Source organism: Leptosomus discolor, chromosome 24, assembly GCF_034619465.1.
Source record: "Leptosomus discolor isolate bLepDis1 chromosome 24, bLepDis1.hap2, whole genome shotgun sequence".
In the NCBI taxonomy this organism is placed as follows: domain Eukaryota; kingdom Metazoa; phylum Chordata; class Aves; order Leptosomiformes; family Leptosomidae; genus Leptosomus; species Leptosomus discolor.
In genome coordinates this window covers 8,612,415-8,629,850 of record NC_141414.1, presented here as the reverse complement: position 1 = coordinate 8,629,850, position 17,436 = coordinate 8,612,415, and the positions used below count along the sequence as shown (strand labels likewise).

Genomic DNA, 17,436 nt, shown 5'->3' with positions numbered 1-17,436 from the left:
GGGGCCAAGCGCCTTCCCCACGCCTCGGGGTGGCCCCGGCCCCTGTCCCTTTGCCGGAGGGGGCTGCAGACACGGCCCCGTGCAGCCGGCCAGGTCCCCGGCGTGCCGGGCTGCCGGTTCGCCTCGGCCCGGGCCCCGCTGTTGTTGCAGGGGCCATTGTTTCCGCCACCTCCGCCCGCCCCCCGCCGCCTACGGCTGCCCGGCAGCTCCCCGTTGCCCCGGCTCCAGCCCGTGCCCCCGCCAGCAGCTTCCCCGCGCGGCGCGGGATGGCGGCAGCCCCGAGGCCGTGGCCTCCCTCCCTCCTGCCGCCGCCTCGGCGCCAGCGCGCCCGGGCCCCCCCCCCCGTCTGCGTCCCCCCGCCTGCGGGAGCGGGCCCGGCCCCGCGCGCCGCCGCCATCGCCGCCCGCCCCCCGCCTCTCCCCACCGCGCCTCCCCATTGGTTGCCCTCCCGGCTGGTGGGCGTGGCCGCGGCGCGACCGGCCCGAACCAGCTCTCCCCGCAGGGAACGAGGAGGGAGGAAAAGGGCGCTCTGTCAGCTCTTCGCTCTGATTGGTCGCGCTGCGCTGGGTGGGCGGGCCACCTTACCGGAACTCCTCACGATTGGCCGTCAGGAGGGCAGATGGGGCGTGGCCTACCTCCGGCCCCGCCCCCCGCGCCCGTGACCCGGCGCGGTGCTTATAGCGGGCGGCGCGGGGCGGCGCGGAGCGCGGGCGGAGATGGCGGCGGGCGTGGTGGGGTCGTGCGGCCTCTTGGCGCTGCTCTTCCTCGGTGTGATGACCTCCGGCGTCGCGGCGACAAGTACGGGACGGCAGGGAGCGGATTCGGCTGGGCCGGGCGGGCTCGGGGCGGTTTTAGGCCCGGGGAGACCGTGAGGGGAGGCGGCTGGCGGGCGGCCCAGGCCGGAGCGGCATTGAGGAGGGTCGGGGGGGTGTCCACCTCGGTTGGGGGGCTGCGAGGCTCCGCGGTGGGCTCGAGTGGTGCTGCTGCGGGGGTGTGGGGGGGTCGGAGCGGCGCTGGAGCGGGGACCATGCGGCGAGGCACGTCGCACGGCGGGCGGGGCCGGGCCGGGGCGGGCGTTCCCGGGGCGGAGGTGTCCCAAATCCGCGGAATAGCCGGGGCGGGGGGGGGGCGCTGAGGGGCCGTCGGGGGGGGTCCGCCGGCCCCTCAGCGCGGCGAGCTGGGTCGCCCCTTGTGCAGGTCGGTCCCCTAAAATGGCAGGACGGTGCGGTCCGGTGGTGCTCCCAGCGGAGCTGGTTTGTTTTCACCTGAATAAAAATGAAGAATTTTATTCCCCGCAGCCCCGTTCTCCGGTTTCCAGGAGTAACCGATCTCGAGGCTTTTAAAACCTTAAAGATGTTCACATGGCGCTTAAGGGGATAATCCACTAATGAGGAAACAATGCTCTTGGTCTCTGGCCGTTGGTGATGTGCGGTTGGAAGCTGGATGCAGGGCTGGGAATTACAGGAGCCTGTTGTTGGGTGCTTAAAAAAGCACAAACAAGCCGGGATTTGCCGCGTGCTGTTGCTCTGATGTTTCATTTTCTCGCTTCTTGAGCTCGCATCAAAGGAGCCTGGCCGGTTGGTGTGTTCAGAGCCACAGGTGAGCCGGCTGCCTTGGCAAACTGAGTGTTTGGGTTTGTTTTTTTTTTTTGCCCGGAGGACTCTGCAGTCTCTGATTCAGACCTGGTGCAGGAGGTGCTGATGGTAAAGGCTTTGTTTTGTTGTGAGCGGTAGGTGGTTGTTCCTGGCTGTTTAGCGTGTCAGGTACTAAAAAAATTTGTAGCCTGTTTGTGGTATCAGTGTAGTAGAGCCAAACCCAAAGATTGAGGGTGAAAGAGTGGGAGGATCCTGAAAAATCCAGGGGTAGCAACAAAAGTGGCTGCTCCACTTGCGGCAGACTTGCCTTTTAATACTTCAGAACAGGAGGGCAGGGGAGAGCCTTCTCCTGAACCTCACACTTATGGGGCAGAATGTGGGTTTAGACTACTTAGAACGTGTTAGTTTAGAATAAACCAACCTGAAACTGCCCGTGTTGGCTGCTTCCCGCTGCCTCTGCCGCACTGAGCCCCAGCACGGCCCTGTGGTGAGCAGTTGCCTCTCTAAGGGATCGACACGATGTGGAAGAGGCTGCTTCTATCCTTAGTCTGAAAAGCCCTAGAAAGAAGAGCCGCTCTGCAGGTTGTGTAACGTGCGTGTCCTGCCCTGGCCGTGGGGCTCTTGGCGTCAGTGCGTGACGATCAAGTAAGCAGAGCGTGGGGCGGGAAAGTGAGGGGGCTCACCTCTCATCAGGGTTTAGATTTGGGTTAATGGAGCAGACTCCGTGAGAGATGGTCCCTTTAAACTGCAGCCTCCCAGTACCTCACCACACCGAACAACTGGCTGAAGCGTCTGTGCGTGGACTCTGTGCCCTCAGGAGGAGGTACCCTGACCAAAAGCGCTTGCCTTTGACCTGGTTGTGGTGTGACTGCCCGGTTATGTGAAACTTAAGGGGAGAGCAGATTTCATAGCTATTAGTGGAAATGGCAAAAAGTGTCAAAGCCTCAAATATCCCCTTCCGAGGCCAAGAAACAAAGGTCATGCCAGGGAGGAGGGTGTACCCTGCGGGACGGTGCAGGCTCCTGCCAGGTTCAGCTGCCCTCAGCACCGTCCCTGGGCTCGCAGGCAGTGTTTGCGCCCCAAGGACTCCTCCCTCTGCACGGGGGGAGAGGTTGTTTTTAGTTTGAAGGTTACTTGGGAGAATGTTATCTGGTCTTGTCTGCCTTCACCACCGTCCAGCTCAATCTGATACCCCACTGCGCCCAAGAGAAGTGTCCCGCTCAGTTCTCTGCAGGTCTTGAAGCTGGTTTCAACTTGCAGCCTGTCACCATTTGGAAAACGTTTGAGTAGCTCTGATTGATTCCGGTGGGTCGATGCTGGCTGTGCTCGTGTGCCCTGGACTCGGCAGGCGCTTTCCCCAGCCTTGAGCGCCCAGCATTTTGATTGCCTGGTCTGCCTCGTGTTGGGAGGAGAAGGGATATTAATACCATGTGAATGCAAATGGTACTTGCTGCTGTTACTGCTTGATGAAGCTTTTTAGCCTGCCTGAACTGCATGAAGTGCCCTCTAACTCCGAGCAAATAACCTTGCAACAGCTTATTTTGTCAGCATACAGTAATCTCCTTGTATCTGTAAAAAACACCCTTGATCTTTACTAGCTCCCATTTTAAAGCAGCCTGCAGTTAAAATGGGACAGGCTTCTACAAGTACTGTAGTCAGTTCTGTGACTTTTCGAAATTAGGTGGTTGGGAGTGTTTAATCACAGGCCTGTGGTGTAAAAAACCCCATCTGGCACACAGGTCAGCTGTTCTAGAAGGGAAACTCGGTCTGTGAGAAAGCTGCCTACAGCCGATACTCCCTGATGTCCTTTGGGACCCCCGCCACCTCCCGCTTCTTTACAATCCGTATCAGTCCTCCTGAAAGTGTCTTGGTCTCGGACGAGGGTCAGATCTCTCCTTCCTTGTCCAAGCATGTTTATCCTTCCAGACTTTTAAAGCTTTAATATGTAAAGCAGATTTTTCCTTTGAGAAATGTCGAATTGGTGCATTTAGGACTCTGAAACTTACCTTGCAGACTTACTTGTGTTTTTCCTGAGTTTGAGCAAACTTGGTTTTGTAATACTGATTTGTTTCTATGCTCGGAAAACACGATCGTAGGATTTGTTATTAAAACCTCTTCAGGTATTCAAAAAATGAGCAAAAAGTTTCCTCCCAACCCCACCTGCCTTGTGCCTGTAAGTCACGGTGTATATAGGGAGAGCTGTAGATAATCACGAACTTCAGGCGCTTACAAAGTGAGCGGATTAATTTCCTGGCAGCCCTCTGGAGTGCGGGAGGCCCCGCCAGCCGCTCGCTGTTGGCACGTCTGAAGCGCAGCCCGTGTGCAGGAAGGACGTGTCGCAAGCTTAACTAGTTCTTCTGAAATCTGACTGAGGTTGACTCACGTAAGCGACCTTGAGCCACGAGCGGGGTCTCTTCCTGACGCGGCGTGGCCGAGCCTCCCTTCCCTTCCTGCCCCTGCCACGGCCCGGAGCCTCACGGACCCACCTTTGGGCGGTGGTTTCAAAAGCTGAACCCCCAGCCTCTTGCTGCAGGAGCAGCTTGAAAGATACTGGGGTTCTAGCCTGCAGCTGCTTCTTGTGCTTTTAATCTGTTTGTTACTGCTTTAGCTCTGCAAAGTTGACTTGCCTGCGATGAAAAGTCCGATTTCGCTGTTTGTACGACAGCGAATGTTACACATTTCCTCACCGGGCTTGCGACATCTTGCAGGCTGCAAGGCATTCCTCCCCCAGAAAAGAGTTCTTATCTTAGTATTGTGTTTAAAAGCATCTGCCAGGCGTCTCGGAGGACAGAGTGACGGAAAAGTGTGAGCAGCGTGGGGCAGCATGGTGAGGCCGGCCGGCGAGGCCCGCAGAGGGCACGTGTAGCAGGGCAGCACGTCCTCTGGTCCCCCCGCGGCCCTGGGGGTGCCCGGGACCAGCCAGCTCCGAATTACGGCCGACTGGCCCCAGGCGTGTGCAGCGAGGAGGAACAGACACGTCCCTCTGGGGCGAGAGGGGAGCGATGGCTTTGGCCGTTACTGTGGTCTCGGCCAAGCCGAGCCGCGGCTGGGTCTGTGCCGGGGCGCTGCCTTGCGCGGCCGCGTGCGGTGGGCGCTTTGGCAGCCCCACGGAGCGCCTCGCCGGAGCCCAGGGATGCTAAATGTGTGCGGGGACCGCGGAGGCTGGGAAAGCCCTCGCGACAAAAGCCCGTTGCCGTCTCCACCCTGAACTGAAAGTGCTGGGGGACGGGGCGAGTGTCGGGGGAAGCGTTGCAGGCGCTTGGTCCGCCCTGGTGAGCCTCATGCTCACCCTCGCCGTGCCGTGGCTGCTGTGGGTTTCTTGTTCGGCTACAGGCAAACACAAGCAAGTACTTTGGACGCGAGCAAATGCTGTGCTGGTTGGTATGTTCTGGTGTTACAGCAGAGTCGCGGGAAGCGTTGGCTGGAGGTGGGACGGCTGAAAACAGCAGCGCTGTCTGAGCTGGGCAGAGGTCAGGGAGCGCGGGGGGGAGGGAGGGAAGAGGACACTGACCTGAAGAGTGTGTCTGGCCTCTCCTCGGTGGCTGAATTTTTTTTTTTTTGCTTGTAGAGGGTAAATTCTTGCTTTGCACTAACACTTTGCACTAATACCTCTTCAACTCATAGCTGGTTTTATAAAGTCACCGCTGTCTCAAAAGAGACTGACTCAGGACAGCGTGGAGTTGTACTGCGAGGCGATTGGCAATCCTATCCCTGAGATCCAGTGGTGGTTTGAGGGAAACGAGCCCAATGAGACCTATGCTCAGCTCTGGGATGGCGCACGGCAGGACCGTGTCAAAATCAACGCCACCTACAACCTGCACTCTACCAGCACCATCTACATCGCAAACCTCACAAGCGACGACTCGGGCATGTATGAGTGCCGGGCCAGCAACGACCCCGACCGCAACCACTTGTCGAAGAGCCCCAAAGTCAAGTGGATCCGTTCCCAGGCGAACGTTTTTGTCATCGAACGTGAGTGGCCACACTGAGGCCTTGGCACTTGCTCGGACACCAGTGTCTTGAGTCTCCTGCCATGCTCACCCCCGCACCCGTGTCCTGTGGCTCCCGAAAGCTCCCCTCACCCTCCCACCCCAGCTGTAGAACCGAGAGACTCCCACCCTCTGTCATCTCCCGCACCACCCGTGACTTGACCCGAAATGGCCCTGCTCAAAAAGGGTTGTGGCTTCCCAACCAAAATGCCCTTCGGCAATCCCGCGCCTTTTCCGGAGCCAAAGACCTGGAACGTGCTGCTTATTCCCGAGTGCCTCCGAGTCCCAGTGCTGGCTTGCAGAATTGAGAGTCTTGATTCTGCGGTAGACTCTGCCCTAACCACTGACAAACCGGCCCTTCCCTACAGCTCGTACGGCTTCTGCTCCCGTGAACAGTCTGGCTTTAAGCTCGCTTTCTCGCTAGTGATACAAGCTGTGGGGAACAAAACCTGCTTTGAGTTTCTTGAGAGCAACCGTTTTTGAAATGGCCGTGTCTGTGTGCGATACTGAATGTGATGTCGTTGCTTGTCCCGTGGAAGTGACGGTCGAACGCTGGAGCTGACGGGCGGCTGCTTTGAGTAGTAGAAACCTGGGCCCGTGTGAGGGAGTTTAACATCCCGCTGAGGTCTGAGCGCGAACCCCAAAGTTAGCAGAGCAGCGTAGCTGTCTTTTGAGCATAAGTGTCCTAGGGGATGCAGAACTCCAGCAGAACCTTCTTCCAGTGGAATTTGGGTAGGAGGAAAAGCAAAACACCTCTCGGCCCTGGGCAAAAGTGTTTCCTTCCAAGAGGCTGAGATCGGGAGGAAGGGTAGGGAGCGTGGTGCCACCAGGGCTGTGTAATGGTGCTGCTCGTGGCAGCTGTTTTCCTGGGCCACCTCCTGCGAGCAGGAATACCCGAGTCATCTTCCCTTGCGGAACTCGCTGCTGCTTGGCACATGCCGGCCCAGGCCCTCGCAGTCACGGTGGTGTGCTCTCCCCGGGGTAAATCTAACTCTGGTCTCTTGGGCTGCATCAGGGGCGCACGTACTGCTCGCACAGGGTCTTGGTCGCTGCCCCTCGCAGAAGAGGGTCTTGGCTGCCGTCCATCACGTTACCTGGCGGTGTCCGAGTCTGCTCAGGCTCTGGAAGGTGTTGGTGCAGCGAGTGCAATAGTGGCTCATCGAAGCAGAGCGCCGTGCTCTTGTGCTGCCCTTTGCAGCGTCACCTTTCCCGTTGCTCACTGGGCACTTAGCTCTGCTGGAGCTGCACCCGTTGTGGGGGCAGCAGGAGGCTCAAAATTGTCCAGAGCGCACGGCAGCGATCCCGCTTGTGGTGGGAGCAGCCGCAGGCTCAGCACGGGCTATCGCCCGGTGCAGTCAGGCCCCAGTTGCCTGGTTTCTGAGCCTCTCCTACGGTGGGATTGACAGTTCTGGTAGGAAACTGGTTGCAAAGGTAAGTGAAAACTGTGGTAGAGACAAGGAGCTGTGGGGTTTGGAAAGTGTTGGCATTAAAGGTTCTTGGGCAGGCGCGTGACCTCTGGGGTGGCTCGCGTTAACTTCAGTCGCGTTATTTACCCACGCAGGCCCGGATATCAAAGCCCAGCTGACCAGTGCTGCTGGGAAGCTGATCCTCACCTGTAACATAACTGCGGCTGACTCGGCCATCGAGGGTCACAAGTGGATGCGTGGGGACAAGGTACTTCAGACGGACACGGAGTCAAATCCTTTCACCAGTTACACGTGAGTGTCGGGGGCCAGGTCAGACAAGAGTCTGAACGCAGGGGACGGGTTCCTTACCAGAGGCAGTTTGTGTTTCCTGTCAGCTGAACCCAAAGCGAAGTGCTTGCAGTCCTGCTGGACATGCAGGCTTTTAAACTCTAGAATGTAAGGCGAGCTCAACAAAGTTTTAGTAAGGCCACACGCTTTCTCCTTTATGGGGAGGAGGGGGCAAAAAGGAGGGGGAAGGGGAAGCTGTACGCCGCAAATGTCCTCTCAGAGACATTCTGCTGCCTCATGATTTGCGCGGGCGTTCGGCTGGGCTCCGCTGGTCTGTCAGGCGCAGCGTGGCCGGGACTGCCGCCGGCCGGGGTCTGCTCTGACATCCGTGTGCCGGAGCTGTTCCCAGAGCTTTGAGGGACCCCTGCTCTGGGCAGCTCCTCGCTCCTCAGAGGCCGTGTGTGGACGAGAGGCTCCAGTGTATGTTGTCTCTGCCTCTGGGTTTTGTGTGCCTTTCCGAAGTCCAGCCGCTCTTCCGGAACAAGCGGGGAAGCTGCCTGCAAGTTGTGGCCAACGCTCAGAACCTGTTTGCAGGGTGTAGCTGAGCAGAAGCGGGAATACCAACCGTATTGTAGCAGTGCAGTGAGCTTTCCTTTTTGATTACAGTCAGGCCCGGCTGGCACTGACCCAGCAGCTGTAGAGGCATCATGTCCTTTTGTATGGCAGTGCCGACGTGCCTGTCTCCCCATAGCAACAGGGAGCTGAACAAGGATTAAAGTATTTATAACCCAGCCTCCCTCGTGTGACCTCAATTCCTTTGCTGAGTGGTTTTTGGAAGTGGGAAGCGCCATGCACAGCAGAACTAACAAACAGCCTGTTGTCCCAGTGCAGCCACGGGACTGAAACTTTGCCTGCCCCTTCCCTCGAGTGGGTATCACTAAGCTGCAGAATGAGATGTTTGTTGCAGTGCAGCGTAATCCACTAAATCTCATTGCAGCAGCTTTACAAAGATGAAAACGGGAGAGTTCTCCCTACACTTGGATCCATCCAGAGGAACCCAGCCTAGGTGTTTCTTTGCTTTGCCATGTGTTTCAGTGGACTTTCCTGCATGGGAAGAGTAGTCTTCTGAATCTGTGGTCTTAAGCTCCTTGCCTGCCTCCTTTAGAGGTAAACTGCGGGGCTGATGTCTTACATGAGGTGTGTGGCCGTGTCCTGGGTTGTGCTAGCTGGAGGACTTGCTGCATTACAGATTCTGTTGGCTCTGATCAGATTTTTTTTTTTAATGAGCCCGAGGTCTGTATGGCAGAGGGAGGAGCGTGGAGTTGGCCACTCCTGAAGTGTACGTGTGGCACGGCGCCTGGTGGTGGTGTAGTGGTGTCCTGGTGCTCCTGGTTTTCTTCGTCTATACTAGCTAACAGTCTCGGTCTTAATTTTTTTCCCCTTTGCAGAGGCCCTGGTGGTGAGTGCGCCTTGGGTTAGGGAGTGAAAGCTGCTGGTTTTCAGGATTCAGGACACCAGATCAGGAGGTCTCAGTGATCACTGACTGGACAGGCTGGTGTCGGACTTGGTGTCCATGAAATCCTCTTCTGCCATCCTCAGTGTGTGAGGAGGGACAGGTGGGGGGTTTGGTTGCTGTAGGTACACGGTGCAGCATACATACTGGTGCTGGAATGGGAGAAATTGCTTATGGAGGAGGTTGCTGATGCTTATGGATGTCTGTTTGTGGGTAAGTCAGTTGTGCTGAACGCTTATCTGACATCCTGGTTTTTGGTAGGATCGAAGGGAAGGTGGAAGAGCACTCTGGCACCTACGAATGTGTCTACAAAACAAACCCGGAGATAAGAGGACAAGTGAATGTTTCAGGTAACTCCATATGTTTGCTTGGGGGGCTGAGGAGGGGGGCTGAGGAGCTGTGGTCTCCTGAGCACTTTGCTTTGGTATCTTTTCAGCTTCCTGAAAAGCTACTTCTAGCCCTTCCTAATAAGACTGCAGGCCTCCACGTGCACGCTACTGGACTTGCTGTGAGGCAGCTAAAGGGTCTATAGGGTCAGCTCTAAGACCTTGCCTTAAATCAGCCTTCTGCTGCGGGCGTGTTCCCACAGGAATAATGGAAGAGGGATAATGCCTGGCGGACAAATCTGTTTGAGCCTTTCTCAAAGCAGCTCGATGTGCTTTTCTCTCTGAAAATGCCAAACAATGGGCAAGTGATGGGAACAGACCCGCTAACGCGTTTCTTAACTGAAGTCAGGCGTTGTGGGCAACTTTGATTCTGGCTGGGTGGGCTGCAGGCAGTACAAATCTATGCGTGTTCTGTAACGAGGCGTTTGATTTTCTTTTTCTCTTGCTGTAGCTTCCCCCCAAGTGATGGCATACAAGAAGTCGGAGCATGGGAACGAGGGGGACACGGGCGTGCTGACCTGCAAGAGTCCCTCTTTCCCCCCTCCCACCACTTGGATCTGGTACAAAAGTGGTCAAGAGGTAAGTGCTGTGGCTTGATGCTCCTTCTCCCCTTTGTGCCCTGCTCCCCAGCAAAGAGGTGGAGCACCTCGTCCCGTCAGAGTTAGCTATTCCAAGTAGCTCCTCAGTGCCGTGGCGAGGAGGATTTCTGTAGTGGTAGGACCATGCATGGTAGGTGAGCAGCTCCCCTCGTGTCAGCGCTGCCCTCAGAGCTCGCTCTCTCCTCTCTCTCCCTCCAGCCCATCATCAATGGTTCCGGGCGATACATTATCAAGACCAGTGACAACAAGACTGAGTTACGCATTCTCAAACTGAATATCGAGGAGGATACAGGTGACTACCACTGCAATGCCACCAACCCTTACGGCTCTGGCGGGGCTACGGTAAACCTGCGTGTGCGCAGCCGCCTGGCAGCTCTCTGGCCCTTCCTGGGTATTGTGGCAGAAGTCCTCGTTCTTGTCACCATCATCTTCATCTATGAGAAGAGGAGGAAGCCCGATGAGGTTCTTGATGGTAAGAGCTGCCTGGGGTTAAATCTTTCTGGGGAGACCAAGTAACTTGTAGCAAAATGTTCTTGTAAAACCGTGGTGGTCTTTACCAGGCTACTTTAGCCATGAAGTTGCAAGTAATAGCACTGTTTCTGACTGTCCTTCAGCAAGCTGTGCCTTGGATCCGGAGCGAGATAAGATTCAGTGTGGATCAGCCTGACCCTTTGTCTCACCAGTTCCTCTGCACTTTGTTCAAGTGCTTCACTTGTGTGTTGGCAGGACTGAGTTTTCTTTGGCAGTTAATGTTCTGGAAAAGCTGATTTCTGAATAAGTAATAGAGCTTTTCTGGTGCTACAAGTTGTGAGCCCGTGGCAGTGGCTCCATGAGACCAGGCTTAGCTTAATTCGAGTTCAGTCCATGGATCTGTTCTGGGTCCCCACATCCACATATCCTGACTCAGACTTCCTCAAAGCCTAGTGCTATCTTTAATCTGTTCTGGGAATATCGGCTCCTCCCTTTCCTTATCAGTAAGGATCTGCATTGTGTTCGCCCGGCCACCCCTCCCTTATCTGATCCAGTTAACAATGAAGTGTAGATGCTGGTATCCTTCCTGCTTGCTGGGGCGGGCCCCTTAGCCGCTGCGCCCCCCCGCCCCCCCCAGCTAGGGAGCAGCACATCAGGTAGGCTGAGTGGTGTGGGGTACCGCAGAGGGACTAAAGCCAAATATCCCTGTGCTGTCTCCAGGGCTTGGGGAATTCTGCTCAGGGCAGTTTTACAAGCAGATGCTTTGCCCTCGGAGGCTCCTGGCTGGAGGGCAGATGTTGTCTTAAGGCTGTTGTAGCGGCATCTTCCAGCAAAACAACTGTAGCCCGTGTGTGTTGAGTGAACCGGCTTCTGATGGCATCGGCCTGGTCCAGATCATGTCCAGTGCTGGCCTGTCAGGGCTGTAGCAGGTGCTCTGACAGACGAAGACGGGGCGTGCATGCTGGAGTGTCCTGATGCTCCTTGGCCAGAGCTCTTCAGCTCAGGCTCTGAGTGCTCGTGGATGAGGATACAGCATCGCACCTGTTTGGCAAACACAGGCAGCTCTACACTTTCCTGGTGTAAAGCGGTTCTCTCTCCCCAAAAGTCGTTGTAGCTTTGCCCCTCTTGAGAGGAGGCGGCCGTGAGGCATTGCTGAGCCAGCTCGGACAAAAGCTGTTCCTTCACGGCATGGGGCTGTGAATCGGCCGCTCCCTGTTACCTGGGATGGGGAGAGTCTGGCTGGTGTCTGGTGCGATATGCTTGCTGGTGTTACCTTTCCACTCTTCCCTTCTCTGCTGCTCGGTGCCACTCGAATGGTGAGTAGAAGACACTCCAGCCATGTCTCTGCCTCCGTCCTCTCACCAGCTGCATGCAGATCTTGGTGCCTGAGGCGGTCCCGGTGCTCAGTGTGGGCCTTGCCGCTCGGTGCCGTTTGAGGGGGGCCTGATACGTGGAAGAGGTGATGGGGAGCCTTCTGTTGGAAGGTGGCAGACTGCAAGGAGCTGGTGAAAGGCCCCAGGACTTGGCACGTGTTGGCAGAGGTGTTTTCTTAGCTGTGCTTCTCAGTGTAGCAAGAATGTGGTGTGCAGTGTGTTTGTTTTGATTGCCCGGAACGTGTGGGGAGGGAGAAGCGCGTCTGCTGCTGATGCTTAAAAAAGCCTCATTCCTGGAACATCCTGTTTGGATTCCCCTTTACTTGCTGCTGGAGTCTGTGCTGGGATCAGGGAGCGTCCGAGTTCGTGGTGCTGCGGGGGTGAGCGCAGCAGGTCTGTCGGGGGCCGCTGTGCTGCCGTGCCGGGTGGGTCTGGGGCGCTCTCTTCCAGTTTTGAGTGCCAGTGGTGGGAAGCGTGGCTGGTGTGCTGAGGACAACAGGGTGCAAACGTTGAACGGACGTTACCAGTCAGCAGCGCCGCTTCAGAGGCTGCGCGGATGCTTCGCTGTGTCATTCCGCTTCTGCGGCCTCCTGGGGCCGTCAGCCTCGCGTTCCATGAGGTGCCAGCCCTGACCCGCTGATGGCAGGGGGGTGGTGGCTCGGTTGTCCCGTGAGCCAAGCCTGCCCTGCGCCAGCAGCAGCTGCGTAGCAGGGGCCTATGTCTAAGTTTGTGCCTTGTCTAAGCTTACACCAGAAGCAGCTTAAGGCTCACACGGGGGATAGTGGTCTGGTAAGAAGTAGCCCCCTGCTCCGCCAGGCCCTGGCAAAACTGGAGCCCTGTGGGTGAGATGACCTTTTTTTGGGTTCAGCCCTGTGCCGGCAGGAGCATCCAGCGTAGCCAGTAGCCTGTCTGGAATGGCTGCATTCCCCCAGAGTCTTAAGGGTGGCGGAGATCACTTCTTACAGGCTCTTCCCTGACACTGTTCGTTCTTTCTTTCTATGCTGCCCTGGATGTGAAGATGATGATGGAGGTTCTGCACCGCTGTAAGTACCTCGCTTTTTCCTACTCAGCCAGATTTGTACAGGCAGATCGCGTCCATCCAGGGAATCTGCTCGGAATAGGAGAGCTAGCTGGTGTGGGAGTAACACGCCAGCTTGCCCAGTGGGAGGCTTTCCCCCCTATGGCTCACTTAATGTGGCCTGTGTACAAACGACGTAACTGGGGATGGCACCAGTGTCTCAAAACCAGGCGCTGTTCTGGTAACTAATCTCCTCTTGCCTTACCTTGACCATCTGTTTGGGCCTGAGTGGCACTAGTGGGTAGGGTGGGGCTTTGGGCGTTCTCTTTCCTCACTGCGCCTCCTCTCTTTCCAGGAAAAGCAACGCCACAAACCACAAGGACAAGAATGTCCGCCAGAGAAACGCGAACTAAGAGCGGGGGCCAGGTGAGCACCATTCTCGAGGGCAGGGCTGGGCCCGAGAGCAGCTGCTGTGCCCGGCTCTTCCCCTCCCCACGGCCAAGGGCTGCTGCAGCGGCCGGAGGTGCCTGTCTCTGGCTGTGACCGAGCTGGAGCTCTGTATCAGCTGCTCGGGGCTCTGGCCCGCTGCAGCGTCTGCAGAGGGTCTCTGGAGGGAGCAGAAGCATCCATGCAGGCAGAGGCTCTTCTGGCCCAACGCCTTGCTGCAGGATTTGGGGAGGGGGGGACATGGTGCTGCTGTGAAGCTCGAGCACAGACCTTCAGCAGCCCGGTAGGAACCTGCCAAAGCGGCTGGGGCTGCGTGTGGGGAGCAGCAGCGTGGCCTCTGCCCAGGCAGACGAGGGGAGAGGGAGAAGAAAGCGTTGGACTCTGCTGTGGGGCTCTAAAGCATGGGCAAGTCAGCCTGGTAACTCCTGCCCTGGACTCAAGCAGGAGACGAGTCCTAGGCCACGGCTTTGCTGAAGGGCAGCCCTTGTCCTGTGCTGCTCCGTCGGCCCCCTCTAGCACAGCGCAGCCTTACTGGTACGCTGGGTTATCTGACGGGCTTTTCTTTCTTTCCTGCCAGGTGACATGTAGATGAAGAACTCGTCTGGACAATTTTGTTTTCTTCTAATTTTTTTTTTGTAAAATAGCACCATGGAATAGTCTAGCATGTCCTTGCGATTCAGTTACTTCACTTTCTAAAGAAACTTAAGTTGTAGAATCTAAAATACACCTTTTTTTTAAAAAAAAAAGAGTTGTGGGAGGGTTTTTCTACCTGTAAATGTAAATCCCTTGTTTCTGGTAGTGTAGGTCACTGGCTGTCTCTATCCTAAGTTTCTTCGTGTTGGTACAGAGCGGGTGGGCGGGAGAACAGCTTATTTCTTCCTTGCCTCCGGGCAGAGCAGGGTGCGTTGGGCAGGGCCACCCCGAAGTGCCCTCCATGTGCCACCCCAGTGTTTGAGGCCACTCGAGGAGCTGTGGGTAAGGCCTGACCACGCGGCGGAACGTGCGCCCCATGGGACGTGGCCGGTGTTCCCAGCAGGTCTGGTGTCCTGCCCTGCGTGGGCTGGGGAGAAACCGCTTTGGTGACCGTCTGGAGATGACCCGACCTGACCGAAGGGTTTAGGAAGGTGGTTTTGTCTTTCCCCGTGCATCACCCGAGGAGCCAGGCTGCACCTTCCCTAGCGCGGGAGCGGCGTGTCCTGTCAGCCCTTCGCCCGGGGCCACCAGGCACATCTGCTGGTGCGGCTCTTGGGGGGAGCGAGCGAGGGCTCCTTCCTCGGCGTGTGCCGCACCGCCGGGACCCGCACCCGGTGCCGCCCTGCGGAGGCAGATTCCCAGTCGGCTCCTCCAGAGCTGTGCTGGGTTACTCTTAACAGACAACCAGGAGGCAGTGTTAGAGCTGGACGCTGGATAAGGAGGACTGCTGTTAACTTATTTCGGGGGCCGTTTGTATTTCAAGTCACTACAGTGGGGGATGGGGCAGAGTGAATGGGGGCTGCGGTGCTGGGGGCGGTTTAACAGCGTGTTCTTGTGCTTGAGCTGTCGTGATGTTTGCGTGACTTAGGAGCCTGAGAGCAGACAAGGGCTCAGTGGAGTCTAATACTTTATTGCTGGGTAGCATTGAACTGTTCCATCTGTTAACACACTTCACAAATAAAGATGATTCCTCTCTTTTTTTTTTTTTTCCTTCTTTGTTTGGACTCTGGTCTCTTCCCTCCTGGCTGGACCCCTAGGTTGCCTGACCTGCTGACTCATTTCTGGCCGTAGAGCATGAAGCTGTGTCTCACGGTTTGGTGCCAGCTCTGATCACCAAGTGTTTGCAGGTTGGGAGCTATTTGAGCCTTTGCGAAGGGAGGCAAGCGGTGCTGCCGGCTCTGCCGAGCCTTGAGGAGCCCCGGTCCCTTGGGCACACTTGGGACAGGCACCCCCTCGCCCTGCTGCGCTGTTCTCAGTGACTGGGGGGTGCGGGGTCAAGGATCAGCCCCAGCCTACAGGCGCCCTCCCAGGACATGCTGGTTGTGAGCCTCGTGTTCCCCAAGCAGTTATTTTTCTTCCTCCCTGCTCTTTCCTGGGGGGCAGAGCAAAACTGCGAGGCCTTTGCGCACAGCATGGTGCCTGCGGAGAGGATGGGGTGGGGGGTCCCTCTCCTGCTGCCAGCCCTGAGCTCAGTGGGCTTCTGCCAGCGCTCCTGCCCTTGGAGTGAGGCAGGGGTGGCCGTGGGCTGGCAAGAAGCCACCGTGTGCTCCCAGCTGGCCTGAGGTGCCTGAGACCTGCCTGCCCTAGTCCTGGTGAGCAACTGAGCCACGGCCTTGCCGCCTCGCCCTGTAGCCAAACACTTCTCCCTGCCTGGGAAGGGGTAATTAGGGAGCGTGGCTGATGGCAGGGCTGTGCTCGGAGAGCGGCTGCCTGCGATGTGGTGGCAGGCAGGTCTGGCAGCGGTGCTGGCAGCCCGGAGCTGTGGTGGCTGGATCCCTCCTGACAGCATTTCTGCTGCCTCGGTGTGTCATCATCGGGGCTGGCTGCGGGGCTGACCGGGCAGCGTGGCTCTGCAGCACGTAAGTGGGTTATGCAAGCCTTTCACAGCCGGCCTCGTGCTTGCGGGTGCTGTCCTGGTGAAAAATCAATGCGTGGCTTAATTTCCTTGATGAGGATTATGGGTCCTGTGTGACCCAGCTCTCCGGCCGCAGCACAAAGCGCTGCTTGTGCCTTTTGTTCGGCAGGGCAGGCACAGGGGGGAAAACAGCCCCGGGAGCTGGGGAGGGGATGGAGCAGCTTCGTGCTGCTCTCTGCCGGGCCCGGGAGCCTGCGGCAGCCGCCACGGCGAGCGGAGGCAGAGCCCTGCTGCGTTGAGCTCCGTGCCAGGAGGGTGCGAACAGGCCTCTGCTGGGGCCCTGCTGCGTCCTGGGGGGAGTGTGGGTGCTCTGGGTGCTCTGGGTGCTGCTGCCTGCGGGGACCCCGACACCTCGGGGTGAGCCCTGGGCTGCCGCCTCACCGGGGTCTTGCTCGTTCGCTCCGGTGTCTCCAGCCTCCTGCTCAGGTCAAGCCACGGTGTCAGCCCGTTGGGGGCTCCACGGTGGGCTCGGGGGTGGCTGGCGGGGGCGGCGCTGTGCTGGGGGCGGTTTGGGGAAATGGGCTGTGGCTGCAGGCGCCAACGTGAAGCCAAGGGGGTGACTGGCAGAGGGAGGCTGCTGTGGCCTGGAGCGCGGCTTTTGGGGTGTCCTCTCCCATTGGGCTCAGCACAGGGGCTGTGGGTGCCCGCTCCCCACCCGGGCACGGAGCAGGGCTGGCTTCGGCGTGGCCAGCGTGGGAGCCAGGCTGTGTGGCCGCGCTGTGGGCAGCAGATGGTGCCACCCGCCGCGGTCGCATCGCATGGTGACACTGTGACCCCATCGCACGGCAGCACCGTGACCCCGGCGGGCCTTGCCCTGCCCTGGGCCTGCAGAGCCAGGGCTGCGAGAGCCGTGACCCCGTGGCCAGGGCAGCTCCGTGTTCGGCTGTTTGAGGGTGCTCGGGGCTCACCCAGCCTCCTCGCTCCGATGTGCCCTGATGCCTTGCAGCCCGGGGAAGCTTCAGCGGGAAGAGCAAGTTCCTGGGGCAGCGGGGCAGGAGGTGCTGGTCCCGCTGACCAGTTCCCGTCACCGGGAGCACCGGACCTGGCTGCGTCTGGTGTAGGTGCTGGCGTCTGCCTCGGTGGGGTCCAGCTGCGGTTCCTGGCCCGAGTTATTTCTGGGACACGCAGGAGCTGCCCTGTCCCAGGGTGTCAGTCCTGGGTCTCCATCCCCGCGACCCTCCCCTGCGCCCACCCCGGGCGGTTCCTCCCGCCGCCGGCTCGGTGCAGGGCTCGCCGGCAAGGCGGGCAGCGGTTCCCCGAGGCTGCGGGAGGGTGAAGCCGCGTCTTCCCCGCCTGCATGAAGCCCCCGTGCCCGGTGGGGCTGTGGGGTCCATCCCCGTCCCGGGGGTGGGCTCAGGCCGCCCGAACCGCACCAGGAGTGGGGCCCGGGGCAGGGACGCGAACGGGCGTTTCACGGGGCAGCGCCCGGCGCGCCCCCTCCCCGGGGGGGCGGACGGGCCGCGGGGGCCCGGAGCCCCGCTGGGGGAGCGCCCGGCCCGGCCCCGCACCGGCGGCCGCGCTGCCGCGGGTCGGGGCCGTCGGGCAGAGCGGGGCGGCCCCGTTCGCCGGTCCCGCCGCCGAGGGCTGCGCCGGCGGGGGGAGCTGCGGAGCCACCCGGTCCCCGGCCCGGCCCGGCCCCGCCGCCCGCCCCCGGCCCGGCCCCGCCGCCCGCCCCCGGCCCGCCCCTGCCGCGGCGGCGGGCGCCACTCGGCCGCCGGTGGCCTCGGCGGCGGCAGCGGCAAG

General features: G+C 58.9%; 1 protein-coding gene across 2 annotated transcripts; it reads left to right on the top strand.

Moving 5' to 3' along the window:
* Positions 1-711: 711 nt before the first annotated feature.
* Positions 712-13,744, top strand: BSG (basigin (Ok blood group)). Of its 2 annotated transcripts, XM_086477410.1 has the most exons (9): positions 712-798; positions 5,220-5,567; positions 7,146-7,302; positions 9,053-9,141; positions 9,629-9,756; positions 9,975-10,248; positions 12,639-12,663; positions 12,994-13,064; positions 13,663-13,744. In XM_086477410.1, exons 1-8 carry the CDS (start codon positions 717-719, stop codon positions 13,049-13,051), a joined length of 1,161 nt encoding a protein of 386 aa, XP_086333536.1. In that variant the 5' UTR covers positions 712-716; the 3' UTR covers positions 13,052-13,064; positions 13,663-13,744. The 2 variants fall into 2 exon arrangements, with proteins under 2 accessions (XP_086333536.1, XP_086333537.1); XM_086477411.1 differs by lacking the exon at positions 5,220-5,567.
* Positions 13,745-17,436: the final 3,692 nt, after the last annotated feature.

Bases quoted from the DNA above. Each gene is read 5' to 3' on its own strand.
- BSG (XM_086477410.1), top strand. From the start codon at position 717: ATGGCGGCGGGCGTGGTGGGGTCGTGCGGCCTCTTGGCGCTGCTCTTC. The intron at 7,303-9,052 runs GTGAGTGTCGGG...GGTTTTTGGTAG, and splicing joins AATCCTTTCACCAGTTACAC to GATCGAAGGGAAGGTGGAAG. The intron at 9,142-9,628 runs GTAACTCCATAT...CTCTTGCTGTAG, and splicing joins AGGACAAGTGAATGTTTCAG to CTTCCCCCCAAGTGATGGCA.